The following is a 21,914-nucleotide window of genomic DNA, read 5'->3' as shown; positions in this document are numbered from 1 at the left end:
ATTACTGTCTACTTTGTTGTGCTGGTTTTTCACTCTTACTTCTTCTATCTGAGCTCCTTTCCACTTATCTTTAGGCTTCCTAGCATTAGGGCCATAGAAGGCAATGGCACCCCACTCCAGTACTCTTGCCTGGAAAACCCCATGGATGGAGGGGCCTGGTGGGCTGCCTGGTGGGGTCGCTAGGAGTCGGACATGACTGAGCGACTTCACTTTATTTTTTCACTTTCATGCATTGGAGAAGGAAATGGCAACCCACTCCAGTGTTATTGCCTGGAGAATCCCAGGGACGGGGGAGCCTGGTGGGCTGCCGTCTATGGGGTCACACAGAGTCGGACACGAGTGAAGCAACTTAGCAGCAGCAACAGCATTAGGGCAGAAGAAAGAAAAATGCTTCATTAATTATGAAATTATGTATTAATCTTTTTTAGAACCAAGGAGAGGCAAACTTTACACCAGGAATAGGCAAACTAACAGCCTGCTGCCCATTTTTGTAAAGAAAATCTTTTTGGAACATGGCTACCCTTCTTTGTTCACATACTGTTGATGCCTGCTTTCATGCCACCATGACAGAACTGAGACGCTGTGACAGAGATCTCGTGGCCCATACGGTCAAAACCACTGTCTGGACCTTTAGAGGAGAATTTCATAACCCTCTGGTCTAGACTTATTTGAGAGAAGTTTACAGAAAAGGAAGGGTTCTTCATGCAAAGGCAAGTTTGCAATTTCATTCATTTTGACCATCTCAGCAAAATCAAACCCCCCAAAAAGGTATACAAATTTTGATGAGAGGAAAACGTCCTGGTGAAATGATTGTTTCATGAAACCTGAGATGAAATTCTGAAGTGAAACAATTTACTTGCAGACCAACCTACTGTTAACTTTCCAAACACAAAGCAACATTACAGAAATGTGCTTCAAAATTAATCACCTTAAAAATGCAAGGTTAAAACAAATGTAGTCCTCTGAAGCCAGCCTTTATGATGAATACAGAGAAAACAGTCTTCTCCCATCCTTCAATATTATCTGAAAGCATTTCTAAGGGCTTACCTCTCTACCAAAGGTAATAAAACAAAACAATCTTAAATAGTCACCTCTATCTCTAGTTATCATGGGTTAGTTTGACTTCTTTTATTCTAAGAATATGCATTTCATCCTTTTCCCTCTCAGTCAATAAAGATGAGCTCAGCAGACAGTCACATCTCTTGATTCACATCAGAAACACCCATGGACTCTCATTATTGCTTGAGCTCCATTTCTTTACTTTGCCCTCAAGTTCTACATTCTTACTCTCGCCTTTATTTTTTTATATCATTATTGCCTGCTTGTTAAACTGGTAGGCCACATAGTTGATGCATATATTTGCTTTTCAACAAATGATTTGGTTGAAATCTAACGTCAAAGTTTAAATAAATTTGTGGTTTAAATATGCTTTGAAAAGACTTGGCATTTTATTTAGTGTTTTCTTTCTTTTTTTTTTAGAACTTTCTGGCAAAACTACTTGCTCCTAGACAGACGAAAACAAATAGTGGGACACCAAGGGTACTGAAGGTCAGAATTAATATGCTTTTACTAATTAGTGTATCTGAAGAAGTTTGCCCTACTTATACCTTCACTGTAACTGCTTAGAATCGGCTTTCCTTTAATGCGGTGTTTTAGTGTCTCAGTTCACTAAAAATAATACAAGAATAATAAAACATAAATATCATATAGCAAAAATATAAAATATATGCTTTTAAAAGATATTGATTTGGGGGTTGCATTTCTCTCTTTATGAGTCAGTAATTAAGTGTATTTCTGGATCCCAAAGCATTTAGTTCAGCCATTTTAGGGAAGGCAAATACTAAGAGACAAAACTGTAAGACAATCATTTGGTGTCCTTGAACAGCATTATTATGAAGAAAGTGTACAGAGTTCTCATCTGCAAGATATTCAACATCAGTAATCACATTTTTCATGAAGACAAATAAAAGGGAATTACATCCAGGTGCACATGTGTGCTCATCTCCCCAGTGGGTTGCTACAAAGATCTCCCCAAAGGCAGTTCCTGATTTCTGGGCAGGGTCACCAGTAAAGGCAGTTTAAAAGGCGGGTGTGATTGGCATCTGGATACTACAATAGTCAAACCTTCCCCCAAATGATCATGGACCTGTTTTCACTAATAGGAAAAAAAAGTGACAAGGAGAGAAAGGGTCACCTTTGGAATGCCAATCTGAGCAGTATTGTAGTTTGCTATTTGTACCAGGTTCCGTTTGGATTACTAGTGAAATTCTTTTTGTAAGTGGATTTACTCTGCAATCCTGAAAATAAGCAAAAATTTTTTTTTTCTCCAGAATTGCTCTGTTACTGTTTTGCAAAGACAAAGTACTATTAACTCCATGCAACCAGGGGAATAATTCATTATGAGTGTGCACACTATTTTCCAGTTCTAAAATCATGATCATGAAATTATGTGGAACTTAGGTCTTCTTTAAACCCTCTGATATAACCCAAGATTTGAATATCCATTTTATATTGAGCAATTTTCCCCATATCACTCAAGTTATTCCTAGAATTTGCCCCATAAATTCTTCGGATTAGTAGAGAAAAAGAACAAAAATATGTTAATCCTAAATTGTGAATGTGGTAGTTCGAGCATTCTTTGGGATTGGAACGAAAACTAACCTTTTCCAGTCCTGAGGCCATTGCTGAGTTTTCCAAATTTGCTGGCATCTTGAGTGCATCACTTTAAAAGCATCATCTTTTTAGGATTTGAAATAGCTCAGCTGGAATTCTATCACCTCCACTAGCTTTATTCGCATCCTAAGGCCCACTTGACGTCACACTCAACTGGACTGAATCATAGAAAAAGCAAGGGAATTCCAGAAAAACATCTACTTCATTGTGCTAAAACCTTTAACTGTATGGATCACAAAAAACTGTGGAAAATACTTAAAGAGAGGGGAATACCAGGCCACCTTACCTGTCTCCTGAGAAACCTATACGCAGGTCAAAAAGCAACAGTTAGAACCAGACATGGAACAACGAACTGGTTCAAATTTGGGAAAGGAGTATGTCAAGGCTGTATACTGTCACCCTGCTTATTTAACTTACATGTAGAGTAAATCATGCAAAATGCTGGACTGGATGAAACACAAGCTGGACTCAAGATTACCAGGAGAAATATCAATAACTTGAGATGTGCAGATGACATCATGGTGACGGCAGACAGCAAAGAGGAACTAAAGAGCCTTTTGATGAAGATGAAAGAGGAGAGTGAAAAAGCTGGCTTAAAACTCAACATACAAAACACTAAGATCATGGCATCTGGTCCCATCACTTCATGGCAAACAGATGGTGAAACACAACAGAAACAATGACAGACTTTATTTTCTTGGGCTCCAAAATCACTGCGGATGGTGACTGCAGCCATGGACTCAAAAGAAGCTTTCTCCTTGGAAGAAAAGATATGACAAACCCAGACAGCATATTACAAAACAGAGAGATCATTTTGCCAACAAATGTTCATCTAGTCAAAGATATGGTTTTTCCAGTAGCCATGTACAGATGTGAGAGTTGAATCATAAAGAAGACTGAGTGCTGAAGAACTGATGCATTCCAACTGTGGTGCAGAACAAACCTCTTAAGAATCCGTTATACTGCAAGGAGATCAAACCAGTCAATCCTGAAGGAAATCAATGCTGAGTATTCATTAGAAGGACTAATGTTGAAGCTGACACTCCAATACTTTGGCTTCCTGATGCAGAGCCAACTCACTGGAAAAGCCCCTGATGCTGAGAAAGATTGAGGGCAGGAGGAGAAGGGCATGACAGAGGAAGAGATGACTAGATGGCATCTTCAACTCAATGGACACGAGTTTGAGCAAACTCTGGGAGACAGTGAAGGACAGGGAAGCCTAGAATGCTGCAGTCGATGGGGTCACAAAGAATAGGACACGATTGAGAGACTAAACAACAACAACGAATTGTGAATATATTATATGAAAGAATGACAACAAAACAGTTAAATCTAAGTGTTTTTAATCTCACAGCTGCCTCAGTAATAAATTCTATTTTGAATTTTTGAGGCTACTTAAATTTCCTATGCTTATCGATTTGGAATTTTAGAAGTTAAAGGAACTGACCATTCAGTACAAGTCTCAGGTTAACAGATGAGCATGACTAGACCCACATGAATGTAGTTTATCTAATGTCTCAACACTAGGTAGATTAATTTAACTGTTTTCAGTAACACATTAAATATCACATTTTAATATAGAAATTGCATATTATTCATGCCCCAGATATGACATTTAGGCAAACATATGTGCAGCAGCAGATGAATTAACAGAATAATGATTTTACAAATTGCAGAAGATTTTATAAAATCTGTCTCATAGTAGGTATTAATAAATATTTGTTAAATGAGTAATAGGTGATAGCTAATATTGAATGACTATAAACTTATCTATGTGTGCAAAGTTTATTGGATGAGCTATCCCATTTAATCCTAACCTACTTGCTTGATATCAGTATTGTAAGTAGCATTATGTCAATTTTAATAAAAGGAAAAAGAGGCACACAGATGATTAAGTGGTTTGTCTAATTATATTTAACTAATAAATAATGGGGCTTAGATTTGCAACATATCTGTTAGTCTGCTCCCAATCCCTTATTCTTAATTGTAAAGAAATGGGGGGGATGTATTTATACTATGATGCAAATGACTGATAATACACCCTTCCTAAAAATTAGACTTTTGAAACAATATTTGTATCAGAAAAGAAAAGGACTAATGACAGATTGTAAAAAAGATTAATCTGGTTCATTTTTCAACCCCAAAGTAGACTTTGACAGAGTTCATTTACATTACTAAGCTTAATAATTTCTATATTGAGCAACATAAACATATATTCAAATATATGAATCAATATTTGAATTGTTTTCATTCACCATTTGAGGTAAAAATATTTAAAGCAAATATATGGAAGAGGAGGGAGTTATATGAAAGATTCATTTCTTGAACTATAGTAATAAGATAAATTTATACTGAGACTTTCAACATATTGCTATGACCATGAAATATGTTGCGAGTATATTTACAAATCCTGTTATTGATGGGTGAAATCTCACATTTTTCTTGTATAAAATATGTATAAAAATACACATCATTGTCTATTTGTGTTTGAGTTATTTCATATCTCCATTCATATTTCAGGAATCATTTTTAGTTAGAGTTTGAGATTTTGAACTGAATCGAAATAAAAGACATCTGAGTTCTTCTTATAATTATTCACTTTTTAAATATAATTCATCATCTTAGAGGTGTCCAGGATTTGCTTATTAAATTTTCCTCAGAATATAGAAATTGCATGAAATTTATAGGATCATGAGTTGAAAGCACTGTTTGGCACAGAGCACTTCAGCACATTTAAAGTAATTTTTTCAGTGTTAGAAAAATCTAGTTTTAGGAACCCTCTAGAATTAATTGATATAGAAAAAATAATCTCACTCCCAGAAATCTTTGGGGATACAAGTAAATATATAATGCCAATACTACTATATGTTTTTGTTACTTGAAAGGGCTTCCCAGGTGGTGCTGGTGGTAAAGAATCTGCCTGCCAATGCAGGAGACACATATTCTATCCCTGGGTCAGGAAAATCCCCTGGAGTAAGAAATGGCAACCTCCTCCAGTGTTCCTGCCTGGAGAATTCCATGGACAGAAAAGCCTGGTGAGCTACAGTCCGTGGGGTCGCTAAGAGTCAGACATGACTGAAGCAACTTAGCATGCACATTACTTGAAAAGCCAAAAACCAAAAGACAAATCCAAAAAGTTTAGCAGTGTTGGGTAAAACCTACTTCGCCTTCCACCCTCATTTGCTACTTTCAGAACTTGACCTTGTTGTCCTGCATTCTGGGATTCACGTTGGAGGAACCTGTTTCTTCATCTGTAAAAGGCTATCAGTCAGTTCAACCAGTCAATCGTGTCTGACTCTTTGCGACCACGTGGACTGCAGCACGCCAGGCTTCCCTGTCCATCGCCACTATAAAGTGCTATAAGCAATGAAAACACATGTAACGTGCCCAAGTCAGAGAACGTTCTTGAAAAAAAAAAAAAGATACTTGTTCTGTTCTGTCTCTAAAGAACTGTCTATGGGTGCTCACGCCCCCTCTGGCAAAGTACCAGCTTTTGAACCAGAAGACTCCAAATTCACATTTCAGTTCAGCAGCTGTGGCAATTTGGGGGACCCAGTTACTGGAGCCTCATTTCCTCATAATCCAGGAAGGCAGAAATATCTTCCATGGTTGTAGAGGGAATGAATGACAGAATGTACAAGGAAAATAAATGTGTGATGCTAACTATTCCTTTCTACATAAGAAGATACAAATTAAAGGAAAGCCATTAAGTTACTTTTGTAAACTTATCTTGGCTCATTGATTGGGTAAATTTAGTTAAACCATGACCCAACTCAATAAAAGTATCCAACCAAACCTGCCAGGTAAGCCAAAGTGTCAAACCAATAAATAACTTGATGGAGACCAGGTTACTTTCAAAGTTAACATAGCCTTCAAAGCAAGCCACGCGGCTCATACAAAGGAGCACGTGAGGCCCCAAAATGTGCCTAAATGCAGGAGAACTACTTACTCTCCAGGAATCACCAAAGCTCCCGGGAGTCGTTCAAGCCAAAACTGTGATCTCCCTGCCTTGTCCTTCAGATGATGTGGACTCCAAACACATTTTCTGTGCAGCTGGAGGCTTTGTTACAGACAGAAGGATCCTGCTTCGTGAGGCCCGTGTTTATGACCTAACTTTTTTAAAGAGGAATTTGGAAAACTTCCCAGACGCTGCATCTGCCCCTAGCCCGTGCACCTCGGAGTCTAAGGCCGGCAAGGGAGGCCGCGCAGACGACTAAATTTATTAACGGTGGATGGGCCACTCTGTCTTTCACAGCAACAGCAGTAGGTGATCCCATCGAAAATCTGTCTGCTGGCTAGCTAGCAAATCCAAGCTGACATGCCTGCCGCAGCGCTACCCAGATGAATGGCAAGAAGGCTGATTCCTCGAAGAAACACACCACAAGCCAAAGGCTGGACCGGGAAGGCAGTTCCAGCTCCATCGGAGAGAAAGTCTTTTACTTTCTACCCACAGGTTCTTTTCTAGATACCTATGTTTTCTTTTCATTCCTTTCTTTGACTTTTATGAATAGTAAGCAGAAGTTGAGTGTTGTCAGGGAGCTCGGTGATTGAATTTCTAATACTCACGGAGGAGCTGGATGTACTAGGCCAGTGGTTACTCTTAATATATTAATCTTAATATATCACAGCTAGAACATAATCATGATTCATTGCAAACACACATCAGCAGCCAGCCTCATGTAAAAGCAAACTATTTACAACTTTAAGTAAAAATAAAATGACACCCCACCTACGTTTCAGAGCTCAAGTTCCATTTCATTGTCCTCAACATATGCAATATTTGAAAGTCTAGCTATTGCTCCAAAATTAGGTTCTTAGGAGTTAAATTAATATCATTCTGAATTTATAGAATCATATATATTATACACTTTTCAAATTCTTTAAATAATGGTAAACTGTGTATTATGAATAGTTACTATTTTCTATACCTACAGTCAAACAGTGCTTCTAAAAACTGTAATTCATAAAGCGAAAGACTTCCAGACGATAATATCTGTAAAATCAGGAACTGAGCAAGACACACGAGGTTAGCTCACACAGTGAGGGTTGGATCTGGTGTTAGATGAATTGGGAGATTGGGATTGACATATATACACTATGATACTATGTGTAAAATGGATAACTAATGAGAACCTACTGTATAGCTCAGGGAACTTTACTCAGTTGTCTGTAGTGACCTAAATTGTATGGCAGTCCAAAAAAGAGGGGATATATATATATACATGTATAGCTGATTCATTTTTCTGTACAGCAGAAACAAAGCATTGTAAAGTAACTATACTAGAATAAAAATTAATTGACAAAAGAAAATAGAAAAAAAACAAGAAAATGTTTATATTTTACTGGGGGTTTTTGCACTGATTTTTATTTGAAAAATATTGTATTAAAATATTATTTACATGGACAACTGAGTTTTTGGTGCCTTAAATAGTGTGCTTCACTGGCCTTACTCTACTTCTGACCCACAGAAGGTAGGCTTTCCCTGAAATTACTTTTTCCCATAATGTTCTCAATAGAACATAGGGTATGAACAGTTGTTACCTTTTTTAAAAAAGTTACATCAAATATGTACTAGGAATAGTTAGTTAAACAAAGTTAAATAGATTTCTTACACTTCTTTTCAGAGACTGTAATAACTCCATGTGTACTACGCATCTCCAATAGCATGGGGCATTTCTCAAACTCATTTGCCACAGAACTCTTTTCCACAAAGGAAGAGACCACTCTGAGGAACACATTCTGGTAAATAGCATCCAAGAATCATGTCCAGCACATACTTTGATCCAATAAGGCTGCCTTCCCACATCGTTTTCTTTCTTTTCTTTCCTCCACTTACCCCTCTTTTCCACCCCCGCCCCCAGAATACTAAAAAGAAAAGTATGTCGACACAATCAAGCTAAAGCATAAAAAGACTACATTAGCATCTCTAAAAACAGGCATAGTAAAAACTCATTGTAAAGGAATATTAGAATAATAGAAAACACTTTGGGGGCTTAAGTGCCTCATAAGGAAAGTGACATCAAGCACGCTTACCCGTGAAGTCTGTATTGACTGGGTGAGTGGAGCTGGGGAACTTATAATATCCATGTCCTGTGAAGCGAGTCCCTTTCATCACCATGGCCCTCGGAGCCGGTAGGGATGGCTCTCTCCTTTCCAGTTGATACACAGGAGAAGGTCCATTCTGCTCTTCAGGTGCCAGCCACCTAAGATGCATGGTTGTGCTGTTGATTCCTTCAACCAGAGGCGGCCTCAGTTGGGCTGGTGCTAAATTTTAGAAAACCCTTATTACTTTCAAGGACTTGGCTTCCATCTCTAGACACCGCTACGTACAAATATGTTCACATGCATCTGTGTACAGCATATTCTAAATCAATTATGGTCTCAAGGATTTCTATGGTTCTAGAAACTGAAAACTCAAGATACAATTTGTATTAAAGGCAAATAAAGAAAATTTAGATGACTAACAAATATTAAACAAAGTTTTATTAAGCAAAGTTTTTTCTTGCTACCTAACAGACACTATAGAATCTATTGCTGCCCCACCCAGATTCCCTTTCCCAAGCTGGTGCTTCAGTGCTTCATCTTCTGTGCTTGGTCTTTAGTGGCTCATGGCTGCTCCATTTTCTAGAGAATTGCCCTGCCTGAGTGGAAGCTACAGGATCCCTTGTGAATCCTGTAGCCAGTGACTACCAGCCAGTGGCTACTGATCACAAAGGGCAGTGTCCCTCGTCTTAATGTGGTATCAGGTCAGGGCTGCAATCCACAGAAGCCAAACAGGCAAAGGAAATGTTTGAAATGGGCTAGTTAGGGAGATGAGAGAAAGTGTGGGGACTGAGAAGAACCAAGTGGGGGACAAATGGTCACCAACTCATGCCAGCCAATGGATGACTTGGGAATGACGAACCAATGTCACCAAATCTTTTAGTTTGTTTTTTAAAAAGTCATTTTTTACGTAATTTTCTGATTTTTTTAAAGCTTAGAAACTGGTCTAAATTAAAACAAACAAATAAGCAAAAACTGCTCTGAAAACCAAACAAACCATCCACGTGGAAGAAATGAGCCTGAGAGCTCAGGGGGTTGTAAACTCTTCTCTGGGCACCACAGACTTCGGGCAGCCTCAAGGGTCCTAAAGAGACCACACGACCAGTAGCAGGAGCCTGAGCCTTGGGCAGTCAGTACCCCATGCTCACACGCATGCTGGGTCCACGGCATGATCTGAGGTTCAGGGACACTGGAAATTCTGTGCAGCCTCCTGGCAAATCTTCAGAGGGATAGATTTAAGACTTCCCTTAAAACCTACTGGAAATGGATCAGATTAACAACTGAGTTGTTGCAAATGAAGGCCCATTTTGATTTTTATTTTCTTAAAGAGTCTGTACGATGAGATTCATATCCACTGTAAGTGTGTCAGCTGGATTTGAGGGGTGAAAGTGAAGAAAAAAATCACATGTCATAATCACCCAGCTTATTTACTATGGACCCAAACTAAAGCTGTGGACTGTGATTTACACTTGTATTAACACAGCCTTGTATAGGCACAAAGTCTTTGTTTCAATAAATGTGAATTAAAATGATGTGAATAAAAATGAATACCCTTAAAGCAAGAAAACAAATTCACCTTAAATCAACTTAGAACAATTACCATTTGTTACTTTCTAGAAAGCTTGGCCAGCTTTTTACAGAGAAACAATTGTGATTCTATTTTCACTTTTAGTAAAGAAGAAAGTGCGCTGAGCAAAAAGTTTAACAACTTAGATAATTAACAATTTTGTTCATCTTCTGCCACTGTGAACTATGTGATATTTTTATTCTTATATAAATTTATGCATGATTTCCTTTACTACTCTTTGCCAAAAATGAGCTAACTGGTGGGCTCTCAGAGATTTCATTCTATATCCTATGATTTCTCTTCAGAATAATCCAAAACAAAACAAAAAGCTAAGCCACGCAGAAATTTCTTCTCTCACTAAGCTCACCTTCGGAATTTGGAGTTCCATCTTTCTATTAAACCTTCAGCAAGCCATCACTGGCTATAAGCTTAACTGGGAGGAAGGACGGTCAAAGATTTCTGAGTTTTGGGCTCAGAGAAACAATGAAGGACCAATTCAATCTTTTTAGAGTGTCTAAATTTTGCTACTTAGAAGCACAGAAGAGGAATTTTGAGTATTTCTCCTATGTTTTCTGTATTCCACTTAAGGTTCCCTAATGACCTGGGATACAAAGACTTGAATGTTTCAGTTTGAAAAATATCATCTATTTCAGAGATGTTCAATTGAACTTTCTCAGTGAAAATATTCTCGATTTGTACTGTCTAATAAGCACTAGCCATATATGATTATTGAACACTTGATATGTGTCTATTGAAACTAAGGGCTTGAACTTTTAATTTTATTAATTTTAAATTTAAGTAGCACTATTGGAGAAGGCAATGGCAACCCACTCCAGTCCTCTTGCCTGGAAAATCCCATGGGCAGGGAAGCCTGGTGGGCTGCAGTCCATGGATGGGGTCGCTAAAAGTCGGACACGACTGAGCGACTTCACTTTCACTTTTCACTTTCATGCATTGGAGAAGGAAATGGCAACCCACTCCAGTGTTCTTGCCTGGAGAATCCCAGGGACGGTGGAGCCTGGTGGGCTGCCGTCTCTGGGGTCGCACAGATTCGGACACGACTGAAGTGACTTAGCAGTAGCAGCAGTAGCACTATATATAGCTACCATGTTGGACAGCAAAGACTTAGCAAATTACAAATTACACATAGTTGATGTGTTGAAAATAGAAATTCCATTTTAACTATTTAATGAAATCATGAATAAACCTCCTGTACTTCTTAATTGCAGAAGAATTTTATTCTTTTTATTTTAAAATTTAAGAAAAATTTTATTGGAGTAAAGTTGATTTACAATATTAGTTTCTGCTGTACAGCAAAGTGAATCAGTTATACATAAACATACATCTACTCTTTTTTTAAGATTTTTTTCCCATATAGGGGCTTCCCTAGTGGCTCAGATAGTAAAGAATCTGCCTGCAATGCAGGAGATCCGGGTTTGATCCCTGCATCAGGAAGAGCCCCTGGAGAAGGGAATGACAACCTACTCCAGTATTCTTGCCTGGAGAATTCCATGGACAGAAGAGCCTGGCGGGCTACAGTCCATGGGGTCGCAAAGAGCTGGACACGACTGAGTGACTAACACTATTACTTTCACTTTCCCATACACGTCATTACATTGTATTGAGAAGAGTTCCCTATGCTATATAGTAGGTCCTTGTTAGTCACCTGTTTTATGTATAGCAGGGGATATACATCAACCCCAGTACCCCAATTATCCCCACCCCTTTTCCCCCTGGTACTCCAATGTGCATTGCAGCACCATTTACAATAGCCAGGACATGGAAGCAATCTAAACATCATCAAAAGAGAAATGAAAAAAGAAGATGCAGTACATATATACAATAGAATATTACTCAGCCATATAAAAGAATGAAACAAGGCCATTTGCAGCAATGTGAATGCACCTAGAGGATTGTCACACTGATTGAAGGGAGTCAGAGAAAGACAAATATCATATGATAGCCCCTATATGTGGAATCCAAAAAAATATGTTACAAATGAAATTATTTACAGAGTCAGATGTAGAAAACAAACTTTTTAAAATCAGCTTCATTCTCAAGGTCCCATTTGCTTGACATTTGATACTCTTTTACTTTATTCCAATCACCCAGCTGGAAGGAGATAATGAAAGCTTTGTACCATTATTTTATTCAAAATCCTTTCCCCAATGATACATCATCCAAAATCACTTCTTTTTTGTTGTTGTTTTGTTTCATTTTTTTTAATAATCACTTCTTAATCAAGAATATAATTTCAGAATCAAAGCAAAAGGAATGCCAGCAACTCAGTAGGTTTTTTTTTTTTTTTTGGGGGGGGTGGAGGGTGTTTGTTTTAATATCTACTAAAATTGAGAACATGCAATTTTAAAACTATGACAAAATGATTATAATCAATAAGGACAATTCTGCATTGAGAACCCACTAAAATTAATGTTGACTATTTAAACTCTAACAAGTAGTCAAGCATCTCTTCTAGACTCACAGAATTATTCCACTGAGCAGTGACAATATTCTTAGGAAGTCAACTACAGAGGAGTGGAATTAGAATGTGTGTGTATGTATTTTATTCACTTGTTTAAAAATAAATAAACACCTCTCAGCTGTCTCTTATAGTTTCACTTGGAGTCTCCAGCCCTGCTGAATGGATGAGCACTTAGTCATTATCTTCAGAGTTCCCTTAGTATCAGAAAGGGAATTTTCAATCAACTAAATGAGACTGGTCTCATACACATTCACAAGTATTAACAGAATGATAATAAGATAAACAGATACTCCTGAACTATTAAACACATGCATACAAACTTAGACTCACTAAGAGACCAGGGAATAAAAGATTAAATCTCAGATCACCAAAGTGGATAGATTATAGGTATAAATTTGTTAATCACAAAGCAATAAATTAAGAGACATTATGGGATTATGGAAAAGTCATTGGAACCTTCTAGAGATTATATTTCCATTTTTTTAATCCAATTCTGCATGATTTTAGAAAAACACTTCAAAATTATGTGACTCAGGTTTCTCTCAGACAATATAAGAATAAATTTTCAGTAAGACACCTTGAAAATAAGTTTTTAAAAACAATATAATTGTTAGGTTTTATAAGGCAAATTTCTATATAAGTACAAGACACTATTATTATGACCCAATAAAGTATCTTTAAGATTACATATTATAAAATGATTCAATTCATTCACATTCAGAACCTATCTGTATTTACTTAGAAAATTCTCTTATAAATGCAAACTTCAATATCCATCATTTCAAAGAATAACAAGATTCAAATTCTGTTTCCACTTGGAATAAAATTACAATGCTCTTGTATTTTTTGCATTAACTCTGTAATCCAATTTCTAGTCTCACTCTTCTACTTATAATCATTCTTTTAAAAAACACTCTGTAATATATATTCTTTTTTATGTAGCATGTATTACTTTATAATCTGATTAATAGCATATCATAATGCATAAATTTGCACTCGCAAAATTTATGTAGTGTGGAGTTTGAGCATCTTAGGATAAGAACTGAAGACTAAATGAGCAGAAGCTCTTGCTGATGACACCTCTTTAAAATCAAATCCATGTTTTCAAGGAAGAGTTTGTTGTCTATGAAGACTGCATGGCTGTGTCAATATCTTAAAGCATCCTCAACTACAAGGAAGATGGAAATCTAGGAATAAACAGCCTTTCCTCATTTCAGGGGTATAAGGGGAACACTAATATATGACATCCTCAGGCATCTTGTCAGTGAAAAATGATTCTGACTTTTTCTCAGAGATGCAAACCGTCACAGGAAATGTGATTTGCCAAATGCTGCTAGCCACAAACACCTGTGAAAAAGGGCACTGGGACCAGGACTCAGACATTATATCCAGGTTGATCACGAAGCCATGATTTTCCAGTGAGCAAGCACTCTCCAGTCAGGGTCAGAAGAGGAAAGGATTCTTCTCCTGACTTTCTGAGATCTCCCAGCACTCAGATAGATCTTGTTGGCTGGCCTATTCTACGGCTGAGGAAAGAACAGCATCAATTTTCCCATTCTCTTTTTGTTTACTAGTCTTCTTCAAGAGAGATGTATAGTGGAACTGATCTGGAAAGGAGAAACCTTAGGTTCTATACTGGTCCTTTAAGACCCTACTTATGGAACATTGGCTAATCTATTATTTGGCCTCTCTGTTAAGTATTTCACACATTCATTTTTTAGGGGAAAAAAAAGCGTATTGAAGTTTAGTTGATGTACAATATTATATAAGTTATAGGTGTACAACAGAGTGATGTGCAATTTTTAGAGGCTATACTCCATTTACAGTTATAAGATATTGGCTATGTTGCCTGTGTTGTACAATATATCCTTGTAGCTTATTTTATACAGAATAGTTTGGACCTCTCATTTCCTAAACTTCTCTCTTCCCTCTTCCTGCTTGTAACCACTAGCTTGTTCTCTCTATCTGTGTGGCTGCTCTTTGGGTTACATTCATTAGTTTGTTGTATTTTTTTAGATTCCATATATAAGTGATACAATATTGTCTTATTTCACTTAACAAATGCCTTCCAAGTCCATCCATGTTGTCTCATTGGTAAGATTTCATTCTTTTTAATGGCTGAGTAGTATTCCATTGGGTATATGTAGGTCCATCTAGTCAAAGCTATGGTTTTTCCAGTAGTCGTGAACGGATGTGAGAGTTGGACTATAAAGAAAGCTGAGCACTGAAGAATTGATGCTTTTGAACTGTGGTGTTGGAGAAGACTCTTGAGAGTCCCTTGGACTGCAAGGAGATCCAACCAGTCCATCCTTCCATCCTAAAGGAGATCAGTCCTTGGTGTTCATTGGAAGGACTGATGTTGAAGCTGAAACTCCAATACTTTGGCCACCTGATGCAAAGAACTGACTGATTTGAAAAGACCCTGATGCTGGGAAAGATTGAAGGCAGGCAAAGGGAACGACAGAGGATGAGATGGTTGGATGGCATCACTGACTTGATGGACCTGAGTTTCAGCAAGCTCTGGGAGTTGGTGATGGACAGGGAAGCCTGGTGTGCTGCGGTCCATGGGTTCGCAGAGAGTCAGACACGACTGAGTGACTGAACTGATATGTACTACATCGTCTTTATCCATTTATTTGTTGATGGATGCTTTGGTTGCTTTCATATTTTGTCAATTATAAATAATGCTGTTATGAACATGGAGGTGCATGCATCTTTTCAAATTAGTGCTTTTTGTATTTCAGATATATACTCAGGGGTAGAATTGCTGGTTAGTATCTCATTTATTGAAGAGCAGGACAGACCCGATTATACCTATGATCTCTTCCAGTTAGAAAATTCTGGCTGAACATTTGCAAGTAGTACTTCTCAAGAGTAAATCATGAAGGGCTGTTGGACATACAGGTCCCTCATCCCTCCAGGAACCCAGCCAACTTATCCCTGCAACTTGAGTCACCTTGTTCTTTACCATGGCACACAAATATTATGATTTTTCTATGTGTTTTATGATATAAAGAAAGTCCAGAAAGCATTTCTTTTCAAGAATTTAAGGCGAATCACCTTCTTGGTGAATATACACTACCTTAGCCAGCTGTCATACTGGTGATTCTCCATAATTTGCACACAACTTGCATCCTACACGTAAAGGGAGTGAGCCATGATTTCTGAACTTCACATAGCAGCAGCGATGACAACAAGCATTGTTCCCTAAAGTCCCCCATTAATAAAAGGTAGTTGCTTGGACTGTAATTATGGCATCCTTCCTACCCAAACTTGAAGCTTTTATGGGGCTTATGCAATTAACTACTTAAATGCATCGTAACACTTGCTTCTCTGACAGCAAAGTATTGATTTTTTAATCATTTTCAAGTCTCCTCTAGAACAAATAGATGTACTACAGTTACAGTTAATGCACTGTGTACATGCATTAAATGTTAGTGTGACAGAATTTATTATTTTGTGATATACAGAACTGAAGTCAGGCTTCTCAGAAAGTAGCATCATGGATCCTACATTAGTATGGAAACTACCATTGTCCTTGATACTCCAAATTCTCTAACTTCGAAAAGCTAGAGATCTCTTACTTAGGCTTAAAATAAAGGAGGGGGTACTGAGTATAAATCTTTCCTAGGTGTCAGTGTAGGAGAAAATTAAAAGTAGTCCAGCAGAGAAGGTAACAGTTTATTTTTTCCTAAAGGTGTCACTGTGGGTGTATGGCAACTTCGTTCACATGAATTTCAATGTAGCTTTTCCGTTGCATTTATTTAGGACATATCAAAATATTTTGCATACAATAGTCTATTTCAATTCTTACACATTTTAACTGTACTGTTTTAATGCCTCACTATGGTTAATACCTCAGAAAACTGAAACAGTGTATCACAAAGTGTGATTTCTACATTTCATTTCTGCTACGCCAAAAAGGTCAACAGAGGTCTCATGAAAGTCACTTATCTAAATGCAGACCCGGCAACAGAGGCCACTACACAGTGTATCAACAAGCCTTTTCCTTGGGCACAGCACACATTCAACATTAAAGTTGGTGAGTAAAAAGCAGTTAATTTTGTTTTGTTAGAAATAATATCATTTTAGTTTTAGCGTCTAAGACAGATGCCAGCATTTCACTCTGAACAGATGGTAATTCCATCTAATAGTGCATGTCTGTATTAGTAAGGTCTGTTGTGTATACAAACAGTAATAAACAGTAGGTAAGGATCAAAATAAATTTTAATTGTTGACATTAAATTCTGGCAGCCACAGTTCTAAGGCTGCAATATTCCTTTTTCAAGTCTGTCAGATTTACTAATGCTACACAAGCTTTGTCCAAAGCTGCCAGATTCTAGTTTCCATAGAAAGATATTGCATCTTCCCAGCTCCTGGTCTGCACCAGGGTTGCCTGTTTTCCTACACTGAAATAATCATTCAGGAATAACATGAGATTGGTGCTACCACTGATGAATGTTCTTCCAGGATTTTTTTTAGAATGCTCCCAGAGGACTGAACCTTTAATTAAGAGGCTGATTTTTAAAATGTTGTATCCAATTGTTACACTATGGATTCCAGTGTTATCCCAGTCACTTTCCTACCCTGCTAAGTAAAGGTCTCTCATTCAATTCCATCTATTCTCATTGCAAATCTGGGCATTCCTGAACTTCTCTGAGACTGACATCATCCCTTTCATTTGGTTTGCTTTGCCAGAATCCGAAGGATTTCCCAAACAATCGCAGCTCTCATCGGCTGAACTCTTCTGTAGGTTTTACTGTGGATCAAGCCTGCCAACAAGCACCAATTTGGTTCTCATAATGTCTCCAACGATCTGGTATTACAAGTAGTAGCTGCTATTTATTTTGGGAAGCCGCCATGTCAAAAAAAAAATCATTATAAAAAAACCCAGTTTGGCATTCAAGTGACTGTTCAATAACAAACATGCTTTGCAATCAAATTTCTTTTAAAAAAATGGATGTATTTTTTGAATCATGAAAAATATATTGCTTCTACCATATGGGACAACCAACGACTCACCAACCGATTTCAGATGCAGCATATTGAGCTGACCATATGTTACAGTGCTGTTGAATGGCTGAGTGATTCATGCCCGTCACATTCTAGTATATCAATTAAAGCTCCTTGAAGTCTGCATGATTTGTGTCTCTGTTATTAAACCCTGCTAATTCATCCCACTTACACATCTGTTATAAATCTCTAGGAGTGCTGCATGATTCATGGCAATCTGTGAGCATGCTACAGCAAATTCTTCTCCTTGTAATTAACAGTAAATTGTTTTACTGCCATGCAATGAATTTTTCAGTTATATTGCAAATGAACTCCTAAATGTGCGGTTCTTTCCTAAGAACTGACTTATATCATTAGGCAATTAAAAAGTATTGCTTTGAACCAAAAGCTTTTAATCAAGAGAAATACAACTTTAACATTGCTTGAGAGCCATGGAAATTTGACATAGTGGTTAGAAGTGCAAAATAATTTCTGTTGTTGAACGAGAAAAACAAACAAACAAAACCAGCCCTTCCTCCTACTCTCAGGATTTCCCTGATGCTAAGACGTGAGAACGGCTGCCTAAAAAGACTGGGTGAGACAAGTTTGCACAGATACTGTTTATCTTAGAAGTGACTTAAGTCAGCTGTCATTACCAAATTTCTCAGATTGCCTTACACTTCTCTAATTGTAAAACAGAGCCTTTATTCTTGAAATAAATAATTGGATAATTAGCCAAGTTGAATCAGCAGAGGATTTCACTGCTGTTCAAGTGTTCTTGTCAAAGGTGAAACAAATTCATTTCAGCTAGCCTCTGCAGCTCTTCGAAGAGGCTTTGATTTTTTTTCCCCCCACTTTCTTGGCAGCAGCCTGAGATTCATGAGTCCATACATCAAGTTGGTAGTTTAACAACAAATGGAATTAAATTCAAAGAAGGGAAACTAATTGAAGGACAGCAACAAAAGTGTTGGGTAATGTGCTTTTTAATATGGCGTGCCACATTTGCATGATAATTTTTCCTTTTTAGCATGGAGCAGAAAGTGACTGGCTTAATGAGGGATTATTCAAGACAGGAACGAACAAAATGCATTCATAACTAAGAACAAAGATTGTATTATGAAACAAAAACAGGCAACCTCAGAGAAGTAACTGGATGATTGGTTTATGCATTATGAATAAAAAGATAGAAAAATATTTATATTAGTATTCACTAATGACTATATATACAAGATTGTTGTAATTAAAATTATAAATTAACATATTAAAAGTGCTTGTTTAATCACTCTGGGTCCTATTCACAAAGAAAAGACTTATGTACCTGCATACAAAACAATGTGTGTTTTCAACCCAGCAGCAAACAACCCATACATTCTACTTTGGATGGATTCAGACAGGAAACTTAATGCACCACTAATTACTTGCTTAATGGGAAATGGGCACTTCTAAGCTTGTAGTGAAGAGGTCAATTTATGATGGGTAAAGGAAATAGGACATCGTTCTTCCAGGAATGGATCTCCAAAAGGAATTTCTCTGAAGGAAGGTTTAATTTGTACTTAATTCACAAAGGATGGAAATGTACAAAGTTATTAGATTAAAAGGGTAATCTTAAAGAAAAGGATTAGAAGCTTCTAAGGGCCCAGTCTGTCAGATCATGACCCATATAAACCCAGAAGCAACTCCAAAGCCACCCATCACACTTTCTTGAAGATTTTGCAATAGAGTTGCAGCTGCTCCTGGGAGAGTACCTCTCTCAAATCAGTTCTGGAACTGTTCATGGGCACCAAAACTAAAGGAGTAGTGATAAACATTCCGGACGAAATGTGCCAATTCTAATGATACATCTAATCGAAAAAATACTTGAAGGACAGCAAATCACAATTCTCAAGCTTTTTAATGAAACAGACATATCTAACAAGTATCTTTTTGATTTCTGTGACTGAGGTGTAAGGAAAAAAATATATTTTCGTGATTCGGCACTTCAGAAAAGCTGAATACTACTTCCAATTTATGGTGCTGTTTTTCAAAGTTTTTAAATGGTTGTTCTGATCCTTGGCAATTCACTCACATGAACTACATTTAGACTTTAGAGTTAAATTTCCCACAAATCTATTGGAATTCTGTATCCTCCAAACCATAATTTTATTACTAGAAGAGACAGAGCAAGAAAGTCATAGTGCTGCAAGTCAACTTTTATTCCTTTCCTACAACAAACTGTTGACCATTCAAAAGCACTGACCTTCTCATTGTTTATTTCTATGACTTAAAATCCATCAGTTACACAGACATTTAATCCTAGGAAAATTAAAAAAAAAAAAAAAGAAATACCCTATTTATCTACTGAAAACAGAGGCAAGAAGGATATTGGATCTGTAATTTCCGGGGTTTTCCTTATATTCTAATAAAAACAAGTCCATTTTCCCTGGCCTGCACACCCCTGAAAACAATGCATTTTACCATAAATCAAGTGGCGAGCAAAAATTATTTTCCATATTTTTGTCATGTAATTGACTTCATTCCCTGTCTGGCAGATGAAAAGTCATAGAGTGCTGACAAGATAAATTAAGACACCAAGAAACAAAAATTTTTCCAGGAAAACACTAATTTTTTCTCTCAGAAAAGAAAGAATCTCACATGTGAACAAAATTAATGCATGTTTTTATGGAAATTGAGTAGAAGGAACATTTTGGCAAAGAACAAAAACCTACACATTTAAAACTTACCATCTTCTGCAACTGTCTACTTTTCTTACCTCCCAGCTTTTGCTCTGACTATGCTAATCAGAGTGCTGCCCAGGGGATCATCAATGACCCCACATTCCTTGTATCTTACATTTCTTTCCCTTTCCCTACTGTCTGTGACTCTACTGACATTCTCCTTCTAGAATTCTCTCTGCCCTTGACTTTTTGAATAGTGCTCTTTCTAGATTCTATAGCTAACTCTGATCATGTCTCTGTTCCTTTAATTTTTCCTTTTCTCTTTCTCCCAGAATGTGAGCATTCGCTGAGGTGTAAACTTTTTTTTGTATTTTCTCTGCCTTCACTAATATATCACCATCCATAGTTTTACCTCCTTTTATATGCAGACAATTATAAAACTTACATCCTTCTTAAGCTCCAGATTTGCATTTTCTGCTGTTGGCTGGTTATTATTGTCATGGATATGTTTTGTTCAAATAATTGAACTGAAACTCATGGCTTTATTTCTCCCATCTGGTCTTTCTTCATTACATTTAGTGGCGTCACCATGGTCTAGGATATTTACTGTCATCTTCAGTTCCTCCCTCTTCTTAACCTGTGGATTTCTTTCCCTTGAAGCATTCCATTTCATGCTTCTAATATTTCTTTCTATTTATCTAATTTACTTTCTCATGACTTTTTTTGGAATGTCCTGTTGTTTTAGTCAGTAAGTCGTATCTGACTCTTTGTGACCCCATGGACTGTAGCCCACCAGGCTCCTCTGTCCACGGCATTTCCCAGGCAAGAATACTGGAGTGGGTTGCCATTTCCTTCTCTAGGGGATCTTCCCAGACCAGGGATTGAACACAAATCTCCTGCACTGGCAGGCAGATTCTTTACTGCTGAGCCACCAGGGGATTCCCCCTTGGAATGCCTACCAGACTCTATTTCCACATTCTCTTCTAATCTCTACTATACTCTACTGACAGAGAAATCACAACCCCCAGCTTTCATCATGTCAGTATGGAACAGCACCTGAAACAGCAACAAGCACATGATATAAACTCAAAAAATATCTACAAACAACTTTACCAATTATTTATAGTCCACCTCAAATGCCATTTAACCTGGCATAATTTCCCAATCTGCTAAATCAGTCACCTATCTCATATTCTCTGTTCCAATAGCTTTCTTTTATCCTTTCCCCCAAGGTGTTCATCCTACCTGTTATATGTCAACATCTTAATACAGACATCATTAAAGCGTGAATGGTTTCTATTAGAGCTCACCCCACTTCCTAATGCCTGAAATTAGAAATTAGAACCTTCATAGAAACTTACTGAATCGAGCATTCACAACAAAACATAGCAATGGTATGTTATAGCACATTATTAATTTTATACTGTAAACAACAAATTTGAAATGTGCAGTTTTTGATCAAAATCTTGAAATACATGTCATAATTCAGGACAACATGCTCCTC

The 21,914-nt window shown here is 37.3% G+C and overlaps 1 protein-coding gene across 1 annotated transcript in view; it reads right to left on the bottom strand.

Annotated features, from left to right (window-relative positions):
- The window catches only part of USH2A (usherin), a 928,983-nt gene that overhangs the window by 647,659 nt on the left and 259,410 nt on the right, over nt 1–21,914 (bottom strand). Inside the window, exon 20 of the mRNA XM_014481290.2 lies at nt 8,707–8,937. Coding sequence (XP_014336776.2) covers nt 8,707–8,937 — 231 coding nt within the window. The remainder of the gene's footprint in view (nt 1–8,706; nt 8,938–21,914) is intronic.

Source organism: Bos mutus, chromosome 16, assembly GCF_027580195.1.
Source record: "Bos mutus isolate GX-2022 chromosome 16, NWIPB_WYAK_1.1, whole genome shotgun sequence".
Classification (NCBI taxonomy): Eukaryota; Metazoa; Chordata; class Mammalia; order Artiodactyla; family Bovidae; genus Bos; species Bos mutus.
The sequence above is the reverse complement of the archived record's forward strand: the minus strand, read 5'-3'. Positions and strand labels throughout refer to the sequence as shown.